Raw genomic sequence first — 16758 nt, forward strand, 5'->3', positions numbered from 1 at the left:
CCGTGGCCTAGCTTCTCACTGAAATCCTCGTCCCCCGGCGGCACCTTTTTTTGAATTTTCTTCCTATTCAACGCCGATTTCTCGAGGATTTCGGATTTTCTTTGAGATTTTTTCACAATAATATTTGACAAATAAATACATTATAACGCATTGTAAGGCAATAAAAATTTTTGGTCGGAGTCCCTCTTTAAACACTCTAATAGACCACACCATCCAAACCGCCAACTTTGACGCCAAAAATCTCGAATCCTGTAAGAGATATCAACAATTTGTCAACTGATAAAATGTTTATCATAATATCAGAAATATTTTATCAGTTGACTACGTTTTGATACCTTTGACGGGAATCTAGATATATGGGCTACAAAACTCGGTACTTCATCAAGCTTACATCTTAGTGGCACTTCTCAATGCCTTCAACCATTTTTCTTGCATTTGATGATCAGCTGCTGCCACAATAATAGCCGATGGCAATTGCGGATGAGCAATCAGAAGGCAATTCTTCTTATCAACATCTCCTCCAGAGACAATAGAACATCCGATAAGAGGGATAATTCCTTTTGGATGCAAATCAATCCGTCTCGTCTTCTCGAAAACTTTCTTATAGCTCGTAGCGTAGTAGATCAAAAAGCACTCTTTGAGCACGAAGAACCGTTTGGCCCATTTTGCAGAGCGATTCTTTCGCTTGTATTTTTTGAGAAGGATTCCGTAGTTTTGGACACCAAGCACTGGTCCCATCTCGTCGTAACCAGCACCGTCTTCTTCTGGGGTTAGGTCATAGTCGTTGCACTTCTTGCGGGTGAGGTTGGAGAACTGGAAAAGGAGGATTTCGGGAAGTCTGAAGGATTTGAACTTGTGAGCTAGCAACTAATCAACTACCTTTACGTCTAGAATACCTCATACGTTCACTTTAAACTCAATTATCACGGTTGCTATGAGAGATATCAAAAAATAGTCAACTGATAAAATATTGGTGATAATATGATGAATGATTCAACTGTTGAAAATCTTTTGATATCTGTCATAGGTACCAAGATAATTAATCTTTAATATTCTAAGTAATTGACTCTGAAATTGGAGAGGGTACCGTCGCTATATGCTCTAAAAGAAGCCCACCCAATATGTACACTTTGAGCTCGATTATCTCGGCTCCTTCAAAAGTTATCAAAAATCTGTCAACAGATAAAATGTTTATCATTATATTTCCAATATTTTATTAGTTTTCAAATTTTTGACGTCTCTTATAGAAACCGAGATAATTGATCTTAAAAGGTACTCACCTGAAACGATAGGCTTCTTAAAATCCCCTTCTTCTCAATTGTGTTCGGCGGCGACGTCTTTGGTGGACCATTCTTTGGTGGCTCTGGAGCGGTTCCTTTTATCTTGGAATCCTTTTTCGCTTTCAGCTCTTTTGGCGTGGTTCCCTGTTTGGGAGCAGTTTTGGTTGTCATCTGAAACTAAGGGAATTTAAAAAGGTAAAAGTCAAAAATGAAAAGAAGAAGCCAATGGAATGGGAATCGTAAAAATGAAAATTCCCCGCTATCTTTGAACGCCCCGGTGATATCGGACACCAGAAGAGAAGGGATAATAAGAGAAGAGAGAAAGTGAAAAGGGGGAGGAAATTCAGGATTCGTTATCCTCTGGGAGGGCAAAAGTGATAAGACGAGGAGGAGGAGGGGGATGACCTGAAATCTAAAAAACCTGTTTTTCTGATTCACGGAATCCGTAATTGGATAATGTTTCTCTGATTCTTCGGAAAATAACATTTTAATAAAAATTAAATTTCCCTTTTCCGGGGAAGCAAGAAGCACATTTAAACCGTCAACTTCAAACTCAACTATCTCGGTACCCATATCAGATATCAAGAACTTGTGAAAAATAATTTATCATGTTATCAGCAATATTTCACTAGTTGACAAATTTTTGATATCTCTTATAGAAACCTAGATATACGGGCTCAAAGAGCACGTATAAGGTAAACTTCTCTTGCAAAGCGAAAGGAATGGTACTTCAAAAAAATTCAGAGCCTGGCAGGATTATCCTGCCAAGTTTGATCAAAAATAATGAGCCGAAAAAGCTCTTTCCCGCCTATTTGTATTTATTTGTTTGTCATGATATTCCATGCTCGCCATACATGACGAACGCCTGAACACAGAGCTCCGCGATATCCGTCAAACAATTTTTTGACACATTGACGCGTTATTGGGAAGGCATGATTTTTCGTCATGGAGCATCATCAGCGGAGTTCCGGAGATTGGAAAAAAATAATGGAAAACAATTGAGAATGAAGATGTTGGGGTTCAGTACAAGAATTATTAAAATGAAGTTTAAACAATCCAACTACCGTAAGCAGTCACATAGAATACACCTACCAGACCGTCAACTTTGAGCCAATTTTTCTCATTTCCTGCAAAAGATATCAAGAAGTGGTCAACTGATAAAATGTTAATTATGATTTAAAAAATGTTTTATTAGTTGACCAATTTTGGATATCTTCTACAGGTAACGAGATATATGGGTTCAAAGTTGAAAGTCAGAGAGTTTTGGCCTGATGGTGAGAAACTTGAATTGAATACTAAAAAAGATGAAAATCGGAGTATTTAGCGAGTTTTAATAAAAATTCGCAATAACTGTATAATTTTCTAACAAAAAAGCACTTCAAATTGTAAAAGATCGGCTGGAAAAGAACAAATTAACCTTAAAATAATTTTTGTTCATGTCATTTTTTCTAAGCATTAGACAACTACATTCCCTTCCTATTTTTTAATTAATTCTCCTTTCTTCTGATAGGAAGTGCCCTTCAATACATTTTAAGCTTTTTTCTCATTAATTTTTCCATTTTGAACATCTCCAATTTTATGTTACATTCTTCCAATCTTTTCCTTCGCGAAAAGAAGAAAAACCTCAACTCCCTGCCGCACTCTTGCGAAAACCGCGCGCGAGCCTTGCAAAAGAGCGCTTTGGCTCCGCCCCTCTGCGCTGTCGATTTACTCGCTAGCTTTTTTCGACGAACCTTCGCCGTTTTTCGTGTTTTTTTCACAATTTTTTTGCTAATTAGGTCGAAAATCAAATTAGGAAGTGTTAAAGTTATAGCTGATGCTTTGTTGGTGAAGGGAAAGTAAGTTTTTTGAGTTACAAACCGAAATTTGCAGATTTCAATACAAATTCGGATTTTATTCAATTTGGACAGAAGTTCGACGGATCTAAAGCTTCAGAGAGCTCATGACCTACAAATTTCGATGAAAAAGTGCCTGTTATAGGTTGAAAATTATTGAAAATCGCTCAAATTCCATTCGAAGGGCCGAAATTCAGTTTTTCTGTTAAAAAGCGCTGAAATGTTCCTTTTTCTTGAATTAATAGCTAAAAATTCTACAAAAAACTTGTTGAGCATTCATTTAAGCTTAAAAAATCGTTGAAAAACTGAACAATTAATCATCTGGCTTGTCCAAGCCGTTCGCAACCGAAACAATTTTTTTTGTCTCTATTTTTGATGAAAACAATGCTAAAATGTGCCGATTCTGAGCTGAAACTTGTTTTTCATTCCTTATTCTCAGCAACTAACTCTCTGATTCTCGTCGTCTCCACAGTGAAGTGAAGACTTCGCCGATTTTCTCTATCTCTCCCGTTTTTCCTCTCGAAATTCGCTATCTTTCTTACCGATTCTTCTAAAATTCCGCTATTTTTCAGCATGTGGTTCGAACAGTTCTACTCGGGAGTGATCACGACCGCGTTCGTCGCCGGCGCCTGCTACATGTCGTATCCATTCAACAAATGGGACGTCGGAAGAGCCTACCGCCGCAATTACTGCACTCCACAGAGGTTTGTAGCCATTTTAACCATTTTCGACTCCTGAAAATGCTGAAAATCAACTGAAAAATACGTTTTTAGTATATATTATTGGCCGTTACTGTATATCTAAAAGTGTGTGTGCTTTTCAGAGTGGAATTGTCGAAGAGAGATCACCGACTGACTGGCAACCAGTACCGCATCGCCGGACTCGATTCGTTCCCAGAGAAGTAAGAAGTCGTCTGGTGCCACTCGACTCGACAGGAACTTCTCTACAACCACAACCTTAAAATATAGTTTTCATTGCCGCACCTTTTTTTGTGTTTTTCTTTTAAATTCGACCCCTGCGGATGCGCAAAAAGAGTTTCAAATTGTAGAAAAATGAATTTCATTCAGTTTATTCAAAAAAAAAACTTTAATAAGATAATGAGTCAACGGAGCGAATCAAATCACTAGTTTTCAGATAATAGATTCTTGTGTACTGCTTCTTCTGTTCTCCCGATGGTCCTTCATAGAATTGCCTCACAGTCAATAGACCATTTTCAATACTGCATGTACTTCCTTCTCCGCTATGATCGAACGAAGCTTGGACCAACTCATTCTTCCAGAATCCTCCTCCCGATGAATGCGTCATCCGAAAGAAGGTGGCGGGTCGGAAGCTAGAGGCGAATTCCAGTGTACTGAGGTACATCACTTCTTCATAAGCCGTTCCATTCCTCCCAATGAATTCGAGATACTCCTGAACGCCTTCGAATTTCGATGGAAGAGGAGTCCAAGGCTTATTGCATAGTTGCTCATGGAAATCCAGCTGATTGAACTTCTTCAACGCTGAGCCGATTTTCAAGGCTTCTAGAAAAACGTCGCCATCCTTGTTGAGCTCGTGTTGAAGTTGTTGGAAAGCGATGCGGGAGAGAGGGGGCTTAAAATAGATTCCGATCTGAAAAAAGTCTATCGAAAAATAGAAAAAAAATTGTCATGGTTTTCATGCAATTTTTTTTCGATTTTTCGAATTTCTGTGTAAAAATAGTTCAAAATCGCAGAAATTCGAAGAAAAATTGAAATAGACCTTCAAATGGGGCATTTAAAGGAGCACACATGATTTTCTAGCCTATTTTTGTCGTAGTTCGTAGAAAAATCGACAAACATTGGCTAGGAAATAATTTGTTCTTCTTTGAATGCGCCTATAACGATCTTTTTCGATTTTTCCATGAATTTCATCGATTTTGCACAATTTTTGACATGAAAATCCTAAAAATTGGCAAGAAGTTGCATCAAAAACCATGGAAATCATTGAAAACCCCGGTTTATTTGCAATTTTTCGCGATTTGTCGGATTTCTGTGCAAAAAATAGTGTATAAATTGATGAAATTCGTTGAAAAGCCAGGGAAATTTCCTTAAAGGCGCATTTAAAGGAGCACACTCTATTTTCTAGCCTATTTTTGTCGAAATTCGGCTAGAAAATAGAATGTGCTTCTTTGAATGCGCCTTTTAATGACTTTTTTCGATTTTTCTACGAATTTTATCGATTTTGAACTATTTTTTTTCCACAGAATTCTGACTAATCGCGACAAAATAGGTCATTTTTCATTGTTTTAATGTAATTTTTTGCGATTTTTCGGATTTATAAGTAAAAATAGCTCAAAATTACCTAAAAATCGAAAAAAACAGGCCAGAACATAATTACGAAAGTACATGCTCCTTTAAATGCGCACGGTGAATTTTCCGGAACGTTTTTCAAAAAAAATTGTTTCGCGCTCTTTTTATTTTTGGTCGCAATTTCGCTGCGTAGCGACTCAGTAATTCATTTTTTAAGCATGCGCATCGATACTCAGCGCGCTTAACTACAGTATTCGCGTTAGAGCGCATTTACTTTAGAAAGTTCACCGTGAATGCGCCTTTAAGAATTTCGCCACCGGATCTAACAATACGCTCAGTAGCGCGTTGAAATTAGGCCACTAACCCATTCATTGGAAGTAAGAGCGGCGATGAGCAAAACGTGAAGAGCAAGGATTTTGAGAATTCTGATTTTTGCCTTCTTTTCCTTCTTCTCGACTTCTTCTCTCATTTCTGATCTCCATTGCACGTCATCAACTCCAGAATCCTCTAATTCCTCTTCAGAAGAGTAGTGTTCATCTGAATCCACTGCTTCTTGAACTACTTCGAATTCCGAAGCTTCAGACTCTTCCACTGAAGTCTCTGACCTGGGTATCTCAGCCAGTGGTGCTATCACTTGATGGCTTGATATAATACTAGATACTGTATCAGATGGTCCCATTGAAGTTCCGAAATAATAGGAATGCAGGTAGAATAGGGGCATATATGGTGGGCAAGGTTTCTGTCGTAGAAATGCTGAGATTGGTCCAAAGGGCTAGTCTTAGCATGGGCGGTCCAATCACCTGTCCATTGGCTGAAGCCTAAAGGGTGAAGGGTCCATAATTATAGGTGGATTAAATGGCAGATGCGTTTTCCCCTATTTGGTCCTTGGGGACCTTAAAAACAAACACAAGGCGAATAATTCATATATTAATTGAAATTCTCAAATACCTTACATTAATACCCATTTCAACAGAACAACAAATTAAAAAGATAATTAAACAATTAAATTAAAATCCAGCTGGCTCCTGATCAGTCTTCCTCCTATAATCTCCACAAGCATAAATCCCATCCTCCAGAACATTGACACCTTGAATGATTCCCTCGAATCCGGTGGTGTTTCGGAACTTTTGAAGGTATTCAGTTTCTAGTATCGACTTCATATTTTGAGGAAACTCGTCGTCGAGTTGGGTGATGTCCGGGGTGAACTGGTTGTGGATCATTGGGGCGTCGATTGCCTTTTTGATGGAGTCATGGAAGATTAGAGAGCGAACCACGGACTGAAAATTGTTAGTCTTAGTTTTGTGAGCGCGAAATTCAAAATTTAGGGGTTTGAAATCTGGTTCGTTGTTCAATCATTATGAATACTTCATTCTCAACGTCAGGATGGCCCCAATACAAGTCGACAACTTTGAGCTCAATAATCTCGGTTGCTATGAGGGTTATCAAAAAGTTATCAACTGATAAATATTGGGAATAATATGACAAGCATTTCATCAATTGACCACTTTTTGGTATCTTTTGAATGAACCGAGATAATTGAATTTGAAGTTTATGTATTTCCTTCTATTGAACGACACCCTTAACCATCAACTTTGAGCTCAATTATCTCGGTTGCTTTGAAAGATATCAGAAATCTGTTAACTGATAAAATATTGCTCATATTACGATAAATAATTTATTGGTCGACAAGTTTTCGATATCTTTCACAGGAGCTGAGATAATGGAGCTCAAAGTTGATGGTTCGGGTGAGAGCTTTGAGGATCTATTGGAGGAAATACGGTAGTAGGTTCCGAACTTTCAATGATGAAAAAGATTAGCATTTTAGAACGCTCCTCTTTTCTCTTACCTTAGCCAGCGCCGAAATAATCTTCGATCCACCGGATCCTCCGATAACCATCCTAACTTTTTTGGTGACATGATCGAAAATCACCATTGGAGACATACTGCTCATCGGTCGCTTTCCTGGTTCGATGAAGTTGGTTTCAGATGGAGCGAAGCCAAATCTGCAGCAACCTTGATTAAACATGTTCAAATCAAATGTCACTAACCCATTCTCCATTCCTGGGGTACTGAAGTCATCCATCTCGTCGTTCCATAGAATTCCGAACTCGGTGGACTCGACTGCGGCACCGAACCTTAAATGATAGCTGAATTATCTCGATTCCTGTAAAAGATATCAGAAACTTGTCAACTGACAAAATTTTTATCATAATATCAATAATGTTTTATCAGTTGACATACTGTTGCTATCTCACATAGGAACCGAGATAATTGGGCTCAAACCTTACCATCTATTAATAGTTGTTGTCACCGAGACTCCATTCCCATATTGATCCATAGCGGACACGTGGCTGGTACCATGGTCCGGTGGAACGTACTGTGCGATGCCTCCATAGTTCTTTGATGGTTGCGCCTTCTCCTCCATTCTATCAATCACCCATTGAGTGTATTCTGGGGTAGTTAAGTTTTTGGAAAGTTCCAGAGCCCCTTTGACAAAGTCATGGTCTCCGAGAAGAGTGCGTTGAGCGTAGGAGAATTTCATGGCTTCAATGTACTTGTGAAGCACTTTAGGGTCTTGATAGATGTCGTCGTGGTGGCCTTCGGGGAAGAGTTCTGGAAATTATATCTCAACTATTAGCTTGGGAGAACTTCTGAAGACTCACTGCTCATCACTGAAATGATCAGCTGTGTAACTCCGAAGGAGCTAGGTGGTGGACCTCCACACATTGTCAAGGTCCCTCTAAAGTGGTCATTCGAATTGGAATTCACATATTCTCTGACTTTATAATTCGCCAAATCCTTCTCTGTAATCAAACCACCGCCCTCTTGGAACTCTTTGGCCATGATTTTAGCCATTTCACCGTGATAGAAAAGCTGAACCGGGTTTGGAGAGTTTCCGAGTCTTTCGAGAGTCTTTGCAAGTTTTGGGCGCTTCAGGATGTCTCCAGATGCGTAAGTGGCATTGGTTTCAGGGTTGATCCAGTGTCTGAAACAGAGTTCTATATAACGGGGCTTGCTATCAATTATTTTAGATCAACTAATAGTAAATTAGACATAATAGAACTCGAAGAGTACTACAACATGATGATCTTTGGATTACTGTGTCTTGTCTATGAGCAAAGTTACAAGCTGAAAACCGACGGAGCTTCATGGCTTGTAACAGTGTTCATTGGTACAGTAATTCAACAAACATCATTTTGTAGTACTCGTTGAGTTCTATCATATCTATTTTGATTGCTCCAAAAATATTGATTTTAAATAAGACTATTGTAGGATCAGCTAGTGACCGCCCCTGTTTAAATCAAAACTCCTTTTCAAAATGTTCCAAAGGTCCAGCGGATAAAAATGGGTTTTTCGAAGACCACACAAAAATACAAAAGTTTTGACACCCGGTGGAGTCGAACTTTGGTGCGGACGCTTGATGGAAAAATCTACTAGACCATCCGGACACAACATGTCAAAATGGGTTAAACCCGGGCAAATTGGAACCTTTAGAAAATTAATCCACTCACTTAACACTAGGGAACAGCCTAAAATGCCTTTCCTTGACTTTCATTACAGTAGCCAAGTATGGCGACACTGGATGTCCATCCCTGGCGAGTTTCACTGATGGCTGCACCAACTCCTTCCACGTCACTTTTCCACTTCCAAACTTCTTGAACACATGCCAGTATCCTGCGATCTCTCCAGGTGTGCCCGCCGCCTTGAAACCGTACTTCGACCCATCACTATCATTCAAAAACATGTCTCTATGAGCAGCAGCTGGAGCAGTCTCACGAGCATCGATAGAATAACAATTCCCAGACTTCTCTTCGTAGTAGGTCATAAGAAATCCTCCGCCAATACCCGAACTTTGTGGATTGACCACTCCTAGACAGAACATTGAAGCGATGGAAGCATCGATAGAGTTTCCACCTTTGCGAAGGATTTCTCTAAAAGTGAAAAATTGAAAAGTAATCCTAGAAATACTTGGAAACCGGGCCCCACCCCATAGTTTCTTTCAGAATCAGTATTCTTGGAACAATTAGAATGGATATGATAGAACTCAACAAATACTACAAAATCTTACTATTTGGGTTACTGTATCGTGTCTATGGACAAAGTTACAAGGCTTTAAACCTGTGACCGCGTAGCTCAGACGGTTTTTGGCCCGTAACTTTATTCATAGACAAGGTACAGTTTTCCAATCAATATCATTTTGTAGTTCTTGAGTTCTTCTATCATATTTAGTTTAGTTGGTTCAAAAATATTGATTCTGAAAGAAGCTATGGCAGGGCCCGCAAAGACCCGGATCCTACCCTCCAATTTTCGAACAAGCCGCATTATCAGATGTCAATGCTGCTTTTTCGAACTTCCTCTCAATGGCATCCGATGGCGCTGGCCATTCATAGACTTCTCCATGAACGGCTGGAGATGCGAATAATAGAAGGAGGGTTAGTAATATGGTCATGGTTAGAAGAGCCAAGCCGAGACGCACAGCGAATCTGGAAAATACTAGTTTAGTGTAGCTTCCATAGCTACTTTTTGTCCCCAAAGAATCAGGGAAAATTTAGGTATGTCCGAAAATCATCTTAAAAATCGGCAGCCAAACGATCTTTGAAAATCAAGAACGCTAGAAATGATCGGTCAAGCGAAAAAGAAGGAAAGCCAAAAGCCCACACAGAGGGGCGCAAAACAGGGGGGATGCGGCGAAAACTGGCTGCTGGGTTGGCGGTCATTCTCCTATTTTTCTCAATAGAGACATGTGTTTGTTTGCTTAGACGGATGAGGATGATGATGGCCACTCAAACGATGGGCGGAGTGTGTCCATCCAAAAGTCAACAGTTTGTGTTTTTTTTTTGAGTGAAAATGCCATTAGTCATTTAGCACCTACTGTGCGCTCTAACTTTGAGCCCATAGATCTCGGTTCTTTTAAAAGGTATCAGAAACTGGTCAACTGATAAAATATAGGTGATATTATAAGAAATATTTTATCAGTTAACAATTTTTTTGTATCTTATACAGGAAGGGAGATAATTAACCGCAAAGTGGACGTATACTGTGGACATTAAAGCATTTGCGGTAGAAGAACTCCCTAACTTCTATCTTTGAGCCAATTTATCTCGATTTCTGTAAGAGATATCGAAAATTTGTATACTGATAAATTGTTTATCATAATATCACCAATATTTTATTAGTTGACAGCTTTTTGATAGCTTTTCCAAAAACCGAGATAGTTAAGCTTAAAGAATGTGACATCCAAAGTATGATATTTTATGGTTTTTGACCCATAACTCGCTTTGAACTTAACATTTAGGGTCAATTTGAAGTCGAAAATTTAGTACTTGAAAGATTTTACAAATTTGCGGTAATCAAGAAAAAAAAATATTTTTAAAAAATAGTAAAAAACTCTAGATTAAGAATCAATAAAATGAAATTCGCCTAATCACACACATATCACCTATCTGATCATATCATAGACAAGTTTTCTGATGACCTCGTTTTTTTTTGGAAACGATACTAAAGATCTCCAGATGATCATACTCAACTCGTTATTATCCAACTGTACCGTAAAACCTGCAATAGAAGGGCCGTTACGTGTTTGAGCTCAAACATCTCATTATCTGTAAAAGATACTAAAAATTTGTCAACTGGAGAATTGATTATCATAATATCACCAATGTTTTATCAGTTGACCATTTTTTGGTATATTTGACAGTAGCTGAGATGCATGCACATAAATATGACGGCTTGGGTGACCAGTAGCTCGGTTTCTGCCCTTGTATTACAGGTATAGGAACAGAAAAAAAACTCACTGCCTGAAACCACTCTTCACTTTTTGAGGCTGTGTCCTCTCCTCATTTTCCACAATTTCAAATTTAGTACTCGGAGTAGTAGAAGAAGTATGAATACGTGTGACGAATCCGTCGCCGGTCTGCAACGATGAATCATGCGGTATCGAGGTGTACATGGACAGATAGTAATACTGTTTTTTAGTCTGTTCAATTTTTAGATGTGAATGAACGGACAAGACGCCCCTCCATCTAATTTGTCATCATGTGTTAGCCCCCCTCTGGTTTGACTTTGATGTGTGTAAGTTTATGATTTATGGCTTAAGACGTCATCTACTTTCGAAAACTCACCCTAGTTGTCATGTAAAATCAGTTTAGAAATGTTCCGAATTGAAAAATTTGTAATAGTGAAATTTAATAATAAAAATTGTAGCAGACGGCAAAATCATATGGGAGAGAAGAGAGGTAAGATATGTAACAACAATAAGAAAAGTGCGCGGAGGACAGGGAGAGAATGATTCTCTCTTGTCTATTCTGTTGTTATGCAGGTTGTTCCCCGAGATGCATTTCACTGATACCAAAATATGTTTTCAAAATACCGTGAAACCTGTAATAGAAAGCCACCCCCCCCCCCCCCCACACAGTCAAGTTTGAGCTCAATTATCTCGGCTCCTATTAGAGATATCAAAAATGTGTCAATTGATAAAATGTTTTTGATAATATGATAAGCATTTTGTTAGTTGACAAATTTTTCATATTTTTCTCAAGAACCGAGATGAATTAGCGCAAATTAAAAGTTAGTTTTTTCTAGGTTGGCCCGCCATACAGCCGTTTTTTTGTGCAAGTAAAGACCAGAATCTGGATGATATCATCAATTCCTGACCAGAAATCAGAAGCCGGCACCTGATAAAAGAGAAAATCGAAAACTTTAAAACAATAAAACTTTATATATGTACATTATTTGAGGTTTCATTATTTCCAGATTCAAACAGATTCTCCATCATTCTTCGCTTCGATTTCATCATCCGTCAACAGCCAATAAGTTTGGACAGCTCCTTTTCCCTGCAAATAACCTCTTTACTTTGAGAAAACCTACCGTATCTTTGAGCTCAGTTATCCTAATTTCTATAAGAGATAACAAAAATGTATCAACTAATGAAATGTTGGTGATATTATGACAAACATTTTATCAGTTAACAGATTTTTGATAACTCTTATAGGAGCCGAGACAATTGAGATCAAAGTGCGCGTACTTACTTTAACGATAACCTCTCCTCTTGGTTCCGTCTGATATCCTCCAATAGTGTCAGTTAGGAAATTTTTACATTCGGTACTAATGTGAACTCTTCCGGCTGAAATATAGCATTTTTAAGCAATAATTCCAATCTGAAAACCCACGCTTTCCATTACTCTCCATTCGACTCGCGGTGTTCACCGAGTCTCCGAACAGACAATATCTGGGCATTGTCATTCCGACGACACCGGTGACAACGGGTCCGGTATGCAAGCCAACTCGGATGTTGATTCGTTCTTTTGGTAGATGGGGCACTCGGAATGTTTTGATGGCTTTCAGAAGGGCAAATGACATGGATGAGATTTCTTTAGCGTGCTCGTTTCCATTTCTGTGGGGAAGACCGGATACGCAGAGGTAGCCATCGCCAATGGTTTCCACCTAAAATAAAATTGGCTCTGTTTGATTATAGCGGGACCATGAAGAATGAAGATGACCATACCCGGATGGTCAAGACCACCTGGTCCCATTCGGTCATGTTTAATATTCTAGGTCTTGGGAATTAGGTCCGGCTTACCTTATAAACATCGTGCTGCTCAATAATCGCATCGAAGGTTGTGTACAAATCATTCAGGAGATTGACAACTTGTAGAGGGGTACATCTGGAAGCCAACGTGGTGAAGGATACGACGTCAGAGAAGAATATAGTGACACAATCGAACGTTTCCGGTTCCACAGATTGACCCAGTTTTAGTTTTTCAGCGACTTGTCTGAAATTGAAAAATTAAAACTGATTTTAGTGATTCGTTTACTTTGGAAGCATTCTGTACAGGAGAACATCACTTCGCTTTTTCTCCTCTGTAAGCTCCTTCATACGGGATTGAACCTCATCCTCCAAGTTCGAAGCATACTGCTCTAGCACATTGAAGACATGGTCCATGAGATTACTAGACCTATTGTGATTCATACTCTTCATTAGTGTCTTGATTTGTTCACTGGTCGGCCTCTGATCCGGATTCTCATTCCAGCAATCTCTCACCAACAATGACATACTTCCATTATGCTCGTCTTCGGTCTCCAGCGATGGTCGAACCGGTGTACGACCTCCTTTCTTAATCTTATACACCAGTTCCTCGATATCAAAAGTTTCGTTTTCCAAGTCCCATGCGCTTTTCTTGGTGATAAGTTCTGAGCAGATGATAGCAAATGAGTAAATATCCATTTCTTTGGTAATAGGTAGATGGACGTCTCGAATGTGTTCTGGCGCGGTGTGTAGGAAATCTTTTTGCTCCTTGACCTCGAATTGTTTGATAGCTGATAACCCAAAGAACGTTACTTTGACCTGCCATCTCTCATCAACCAAACAAGTGGAAGAGCTCAACCACCCATGTGGTCCGATCGGCGAGTGATGTAAGTAGTAAATGGCTTCTGCCACGTCACGCATCAACGAGTACTTGAAGAACCAATCCATCTGAAGGGAACCTTTTGCAATGACATCTTGGAGGGATCCACGGGAACAGTAACGCCAGACAGAGATCAAGGTGGGGGAGTCGAGAGACAATCCGATGAACTTGCAAAGATTATCGTGATCTACATTTCGCATCTGAAAAATTGAATATCATGAAAACTGCCTAGATAACCCGTGTGAGTCTTTGGTTGAGAATCGGCGACCGCCGACCGACCGCAGACCGAATTTGTCGATTTGCGCGTTGATGCGTAAATGCGCGGTCGGCGGTCGGTCGGTTAGCAAAATTTCCCGACCGAATGGAAACCTTGAACCCGTGACTCACTTTTCTAAACATTGCTCTATCGTTTTTAGTGAAAACCGCGCGGAAATTGTGCTTCCTTGCTACCACGGAGTCGTTGTTCAGGAAGTAGAAACTGTGACGTTCAGTATCCTTTTTCGAGTTGATTGTGACTTTTGTACTCGTGGTTACTGTACTTTGAAGACTTCGAGAACTGTGCATTGTGTTCTTTTGTGGAGGCTTGACAAGAGTGGCAAAGTGAACTTGCCATAGCTGGTTGAGACGTTCCTCCTCGAGACGCTTAGATCTGGAGATCAACTTTGAGCCAATTTTTCTCGGTTCCTTTAAAAGATATCAAAAAGTTGTCAACTGATAAATTGTTTATCATAACATCAGAAATAGTTTATCAGTTGACACTTTTTCGATATCTCGCATAGGAATTGAGATAATTGAGCTAAAGGGACCTTACCTAACCAAAAACACGATCGTCGAAATCACTGCAATAATCAAAACCAATGCAGCTGCTGTGCATCCCAGAATGATAGCCAAATACTGATCCGTGAATGATTTTGGGCAGTCTGTCCCCGTAAATCCACAAAGCGGGGTGCTCAACGGCGCTGTACCTCCCCATGTACCCCATATTTTTGACTCTGGTGCTGTCAGGGTGATCTGAATGTCAAAAAGTAAATTAATGGCCGAACCTCTCACAGAATAATCGGACACTTATAAACTAAAGATTTGGAGGACAGGACTTCAGCAAAAGTAAACTACTACGGTGCCCAATTCAAGAATTCTGCGAACGTCGACACAAATCACATAATAATTCACGGTTGATTCTACCGGGTCCGACGAGTCATCTAGATCTTCCGCAATCTGCATCACTGGGAATTCCTTGTCGGCGGTGTCCAAATTGTAGACTACGAAGATTGGAGTGCGAGTCGTGTTCTGGTTTACTATCACTTTTCCAGTAAACCCTAAGAATTCCATTCCCTTTGCTATGTTGCAAAATTGAGTTCCCGTAGGATTTGGAATTCCAGCAGCTATTGATCGATTCAGTGCATAGGCATACAGTAGTAAGGCATCTCCCAATGGTCCCACTTGGGATATGGTAGGACTTATATTAGTACAATTAGGACAATTGAAAGGTGGCCTGGAGAACGCTGTCTGGACCTCCTGCACAAACGTTGTGGTATCATTATACTTTTGGTTGTCCATAACCAAAAACTTTCGAGCTGCTCGTAATGCCAAATCGTTTTTCCCATCGGTCCCATTCCAGAATGTTGTTGCTAAAAGAATTTAAAATTTTATCAAAAAATGAAGAATCCTTACAAAATCCGGCTCTTCTCGACTCGACCATCAGATAGACATACTCATCGGTATCCATTCCGTTTTCCGAAATCGAAATCATAAGGTTTCGGCGGGCTTCATCGGATTCCAAGCAAACGACGACGACTAAAAAAAGGAAGTTGTATAATAATATGATAAATGTTAGAGGCGCAGACAACGAGACACGCTGCGTCTCTAACCTCGAGGAGCCCCACACTGTCAAGTTTGAACTTAATTATCTCGAATCCTATAAGAGATATCAAAAATGTGTCAACTGATAAATTATTTATCATAATATCACCAATATTTCATCAGTTGAACAGTTTTTGATACCTCTCAGAGAAACCGAGATAATTGAGCTCAAAGTGCACGTATAAAGTGGGCATCTATTATGATAAATTCTTCAAACCTCTTGCTAACTCTTTCAAGTTCCTAAGTACAGTTGCATAGCTGGTATTCGTGATCACACTCATCTGTCTCCGATACGTGATTGTCAGGTTGTCATTGCTATTCACCAACGTCTCGAAGTCCGATATCAACGGCGTACATCGTGGAATCAGATCTGATCTTGCAACATAATAGATCAGCGCGATCTCACTCCATTTGAAGTAGCTTATCATTCGCATCATAGATTTTGCTTGGCTGTAATCATTTCTTTACATTGAAGCTTTCTTCAATGTCTCTTACTATAGTGTACTAGACGTGGTAGAAGCAATTGTAGGATACTCAAACTGATTCAGAAGACTGGAGTCGAATGGAGGTCCCCATAGAATCAAAGGGAAGTCTAGGTACTTGGCAACAGAGCCTGCAACTTGGGCGGGTCTTGTACATGGTGGACCTAGTACCACATGAGCATGGCCCTCAGCATAGTTGATCACTGATCCCACTGCATCTGCTTCCCGACAATTGGTCAGAACCCAAGTCAAGCTGGAATAAGGTTTAAGGAATGCTATATACGCGGGCCCTGCCATAGTTTCTTTCAGGATCAAAATTTTCGAACCAGCTGAAAAGGATATAATAGAACTTGAAAAGTACTACGAACTGATACTAGTTGGAATACTGTATCTTGTCTATGAACAAAATTACAAGGCTTTATACATGTGGCGCCGTAGTTACGAAGGTCTTGGGTTTGTAACTTTATTCATAGACAATCTACAGTATTCCAACTAGTATCCTTTTGTAATACTCGTCGAGATCTATCATATCCATTTTATTAGGTTGGCGGGAAAGTCTTTGTCACTTTTTCAATAGTTTATTTCTCAAAGAAAAAATAACCGAATAATTAATTATATTGTCCATCATT

At 39.5% G+C, this 16758-nt stretch overlaps 4 protein-coding genes across 4 annotated transcripts in view; all 4 read right to left on the reverse strand.

Moving 5' to 3' along the window:
• Positions 1-1451, reverse strand: part of CBG05563 — a gene marked incomplete at both ends in the record, with an annotated part of 4013 nt that extends 2562 nt beyond the window's left edge. Inside the window, 2 exons of the mRNA XM_002638485.2 lie at positions 392-813; positions 1281-1451. Coding sequence (XP_002638531.2) covers positions 392-813; positions 1281-1451 — 593 coding nt within the window. The remainder of the gene's footprint in view (positions 1-391; positions 814-1280) is intronic.
• Positions 1452-4201: 2750 nt separating this feature from the next.
• Positions 4202-6103, reverse strand: CBG27321 (the record flags this gene model as incomplete). Its single annotated transcript, XM_045238593.1, has 3 exons — positions 4202-4723; positions 4966-5034; positions 5747-6103. 3 exons carry the CDS (start codon positions 6101-6103, stop codon positions 4202-4204), a joined length of 948 nt encoding a protein of 315 aa, XP_045098450.1.
• A 286-nt stretch (positions 6104-6389) lies between these two features.
• On the reverse strand, positions 6390-9832 carry CBG05566 (the record flags this gene model as incomplete). Its single annotated transcript, XM_045238594.1, has 7 exons — positions 6390-6659; positions 7229-7385; positions 7431-7517; positions 7671-7995; positions 8046-8368; positions 8895-9314; positions 9681-9832. 7 exons carry the CDS (start codon positions 9830-9832, stop codon positions 6390-6392), a joined length of 1734 nt encoding a protein of 577 aa, XP_045092984.1.
• Positions 9833-12137: 2305 nt separating this feature from the next.
• Positions 12138-16758, reverse strand: part of Cbr-gcy-22 — a gene marked incomplete at both ends in the record, with an annotated part of 5928 nt that continues 1307 nt past the window's right edge. Inside the window, 11 exons of the mRNA XM_045238595.1 lie at positions 12138-12215; positions 12411-12505; positions 12552-12825; positions 12962-13154; positions 13197-13987; positions 14175-14436; positions 14599-14798; positions 14904-15299; positions 15331-15581; positions 15865-16097; positions 16143-16382. Of these exons, the coding sequence (XP_045092985.1) occupies positions 12138-12215; positions 12411-12505; positions 12552-12825; positions 12962-13154; positions 13197-13987; positions 14175-14436; positions 14599-14798; positions 14904-15299; positions 15331-15581; positions 15865-16097; positions 16143-16382 (3013 nt within the window). The remainder of the gene's footprint in view (positions 12216-12410; positions 12506-12551; positions 12826-12961; positions 13155-13196; positions 13988-14174; positions 14437-14598; positions 14799-14903; positions 15300-15330; positions 15582-15864; positions 16098-16142; positions 16383-16758) is intronic.

The sequence above is a fragment of the Caenorhabditis briggsae genome (genome assembly GCF_000004555.2).
Source record: "Caenorhabditis briggsae complete genome, chrV, whole genome shotgun sequence".
Taxonomy (NCBI): Eukaryota; Metazoa; Nematoda; class Chromadorea; order Rhabditida; family Rhabditidae; genus Caenorhabditis; species Caenorhabditis briggsae.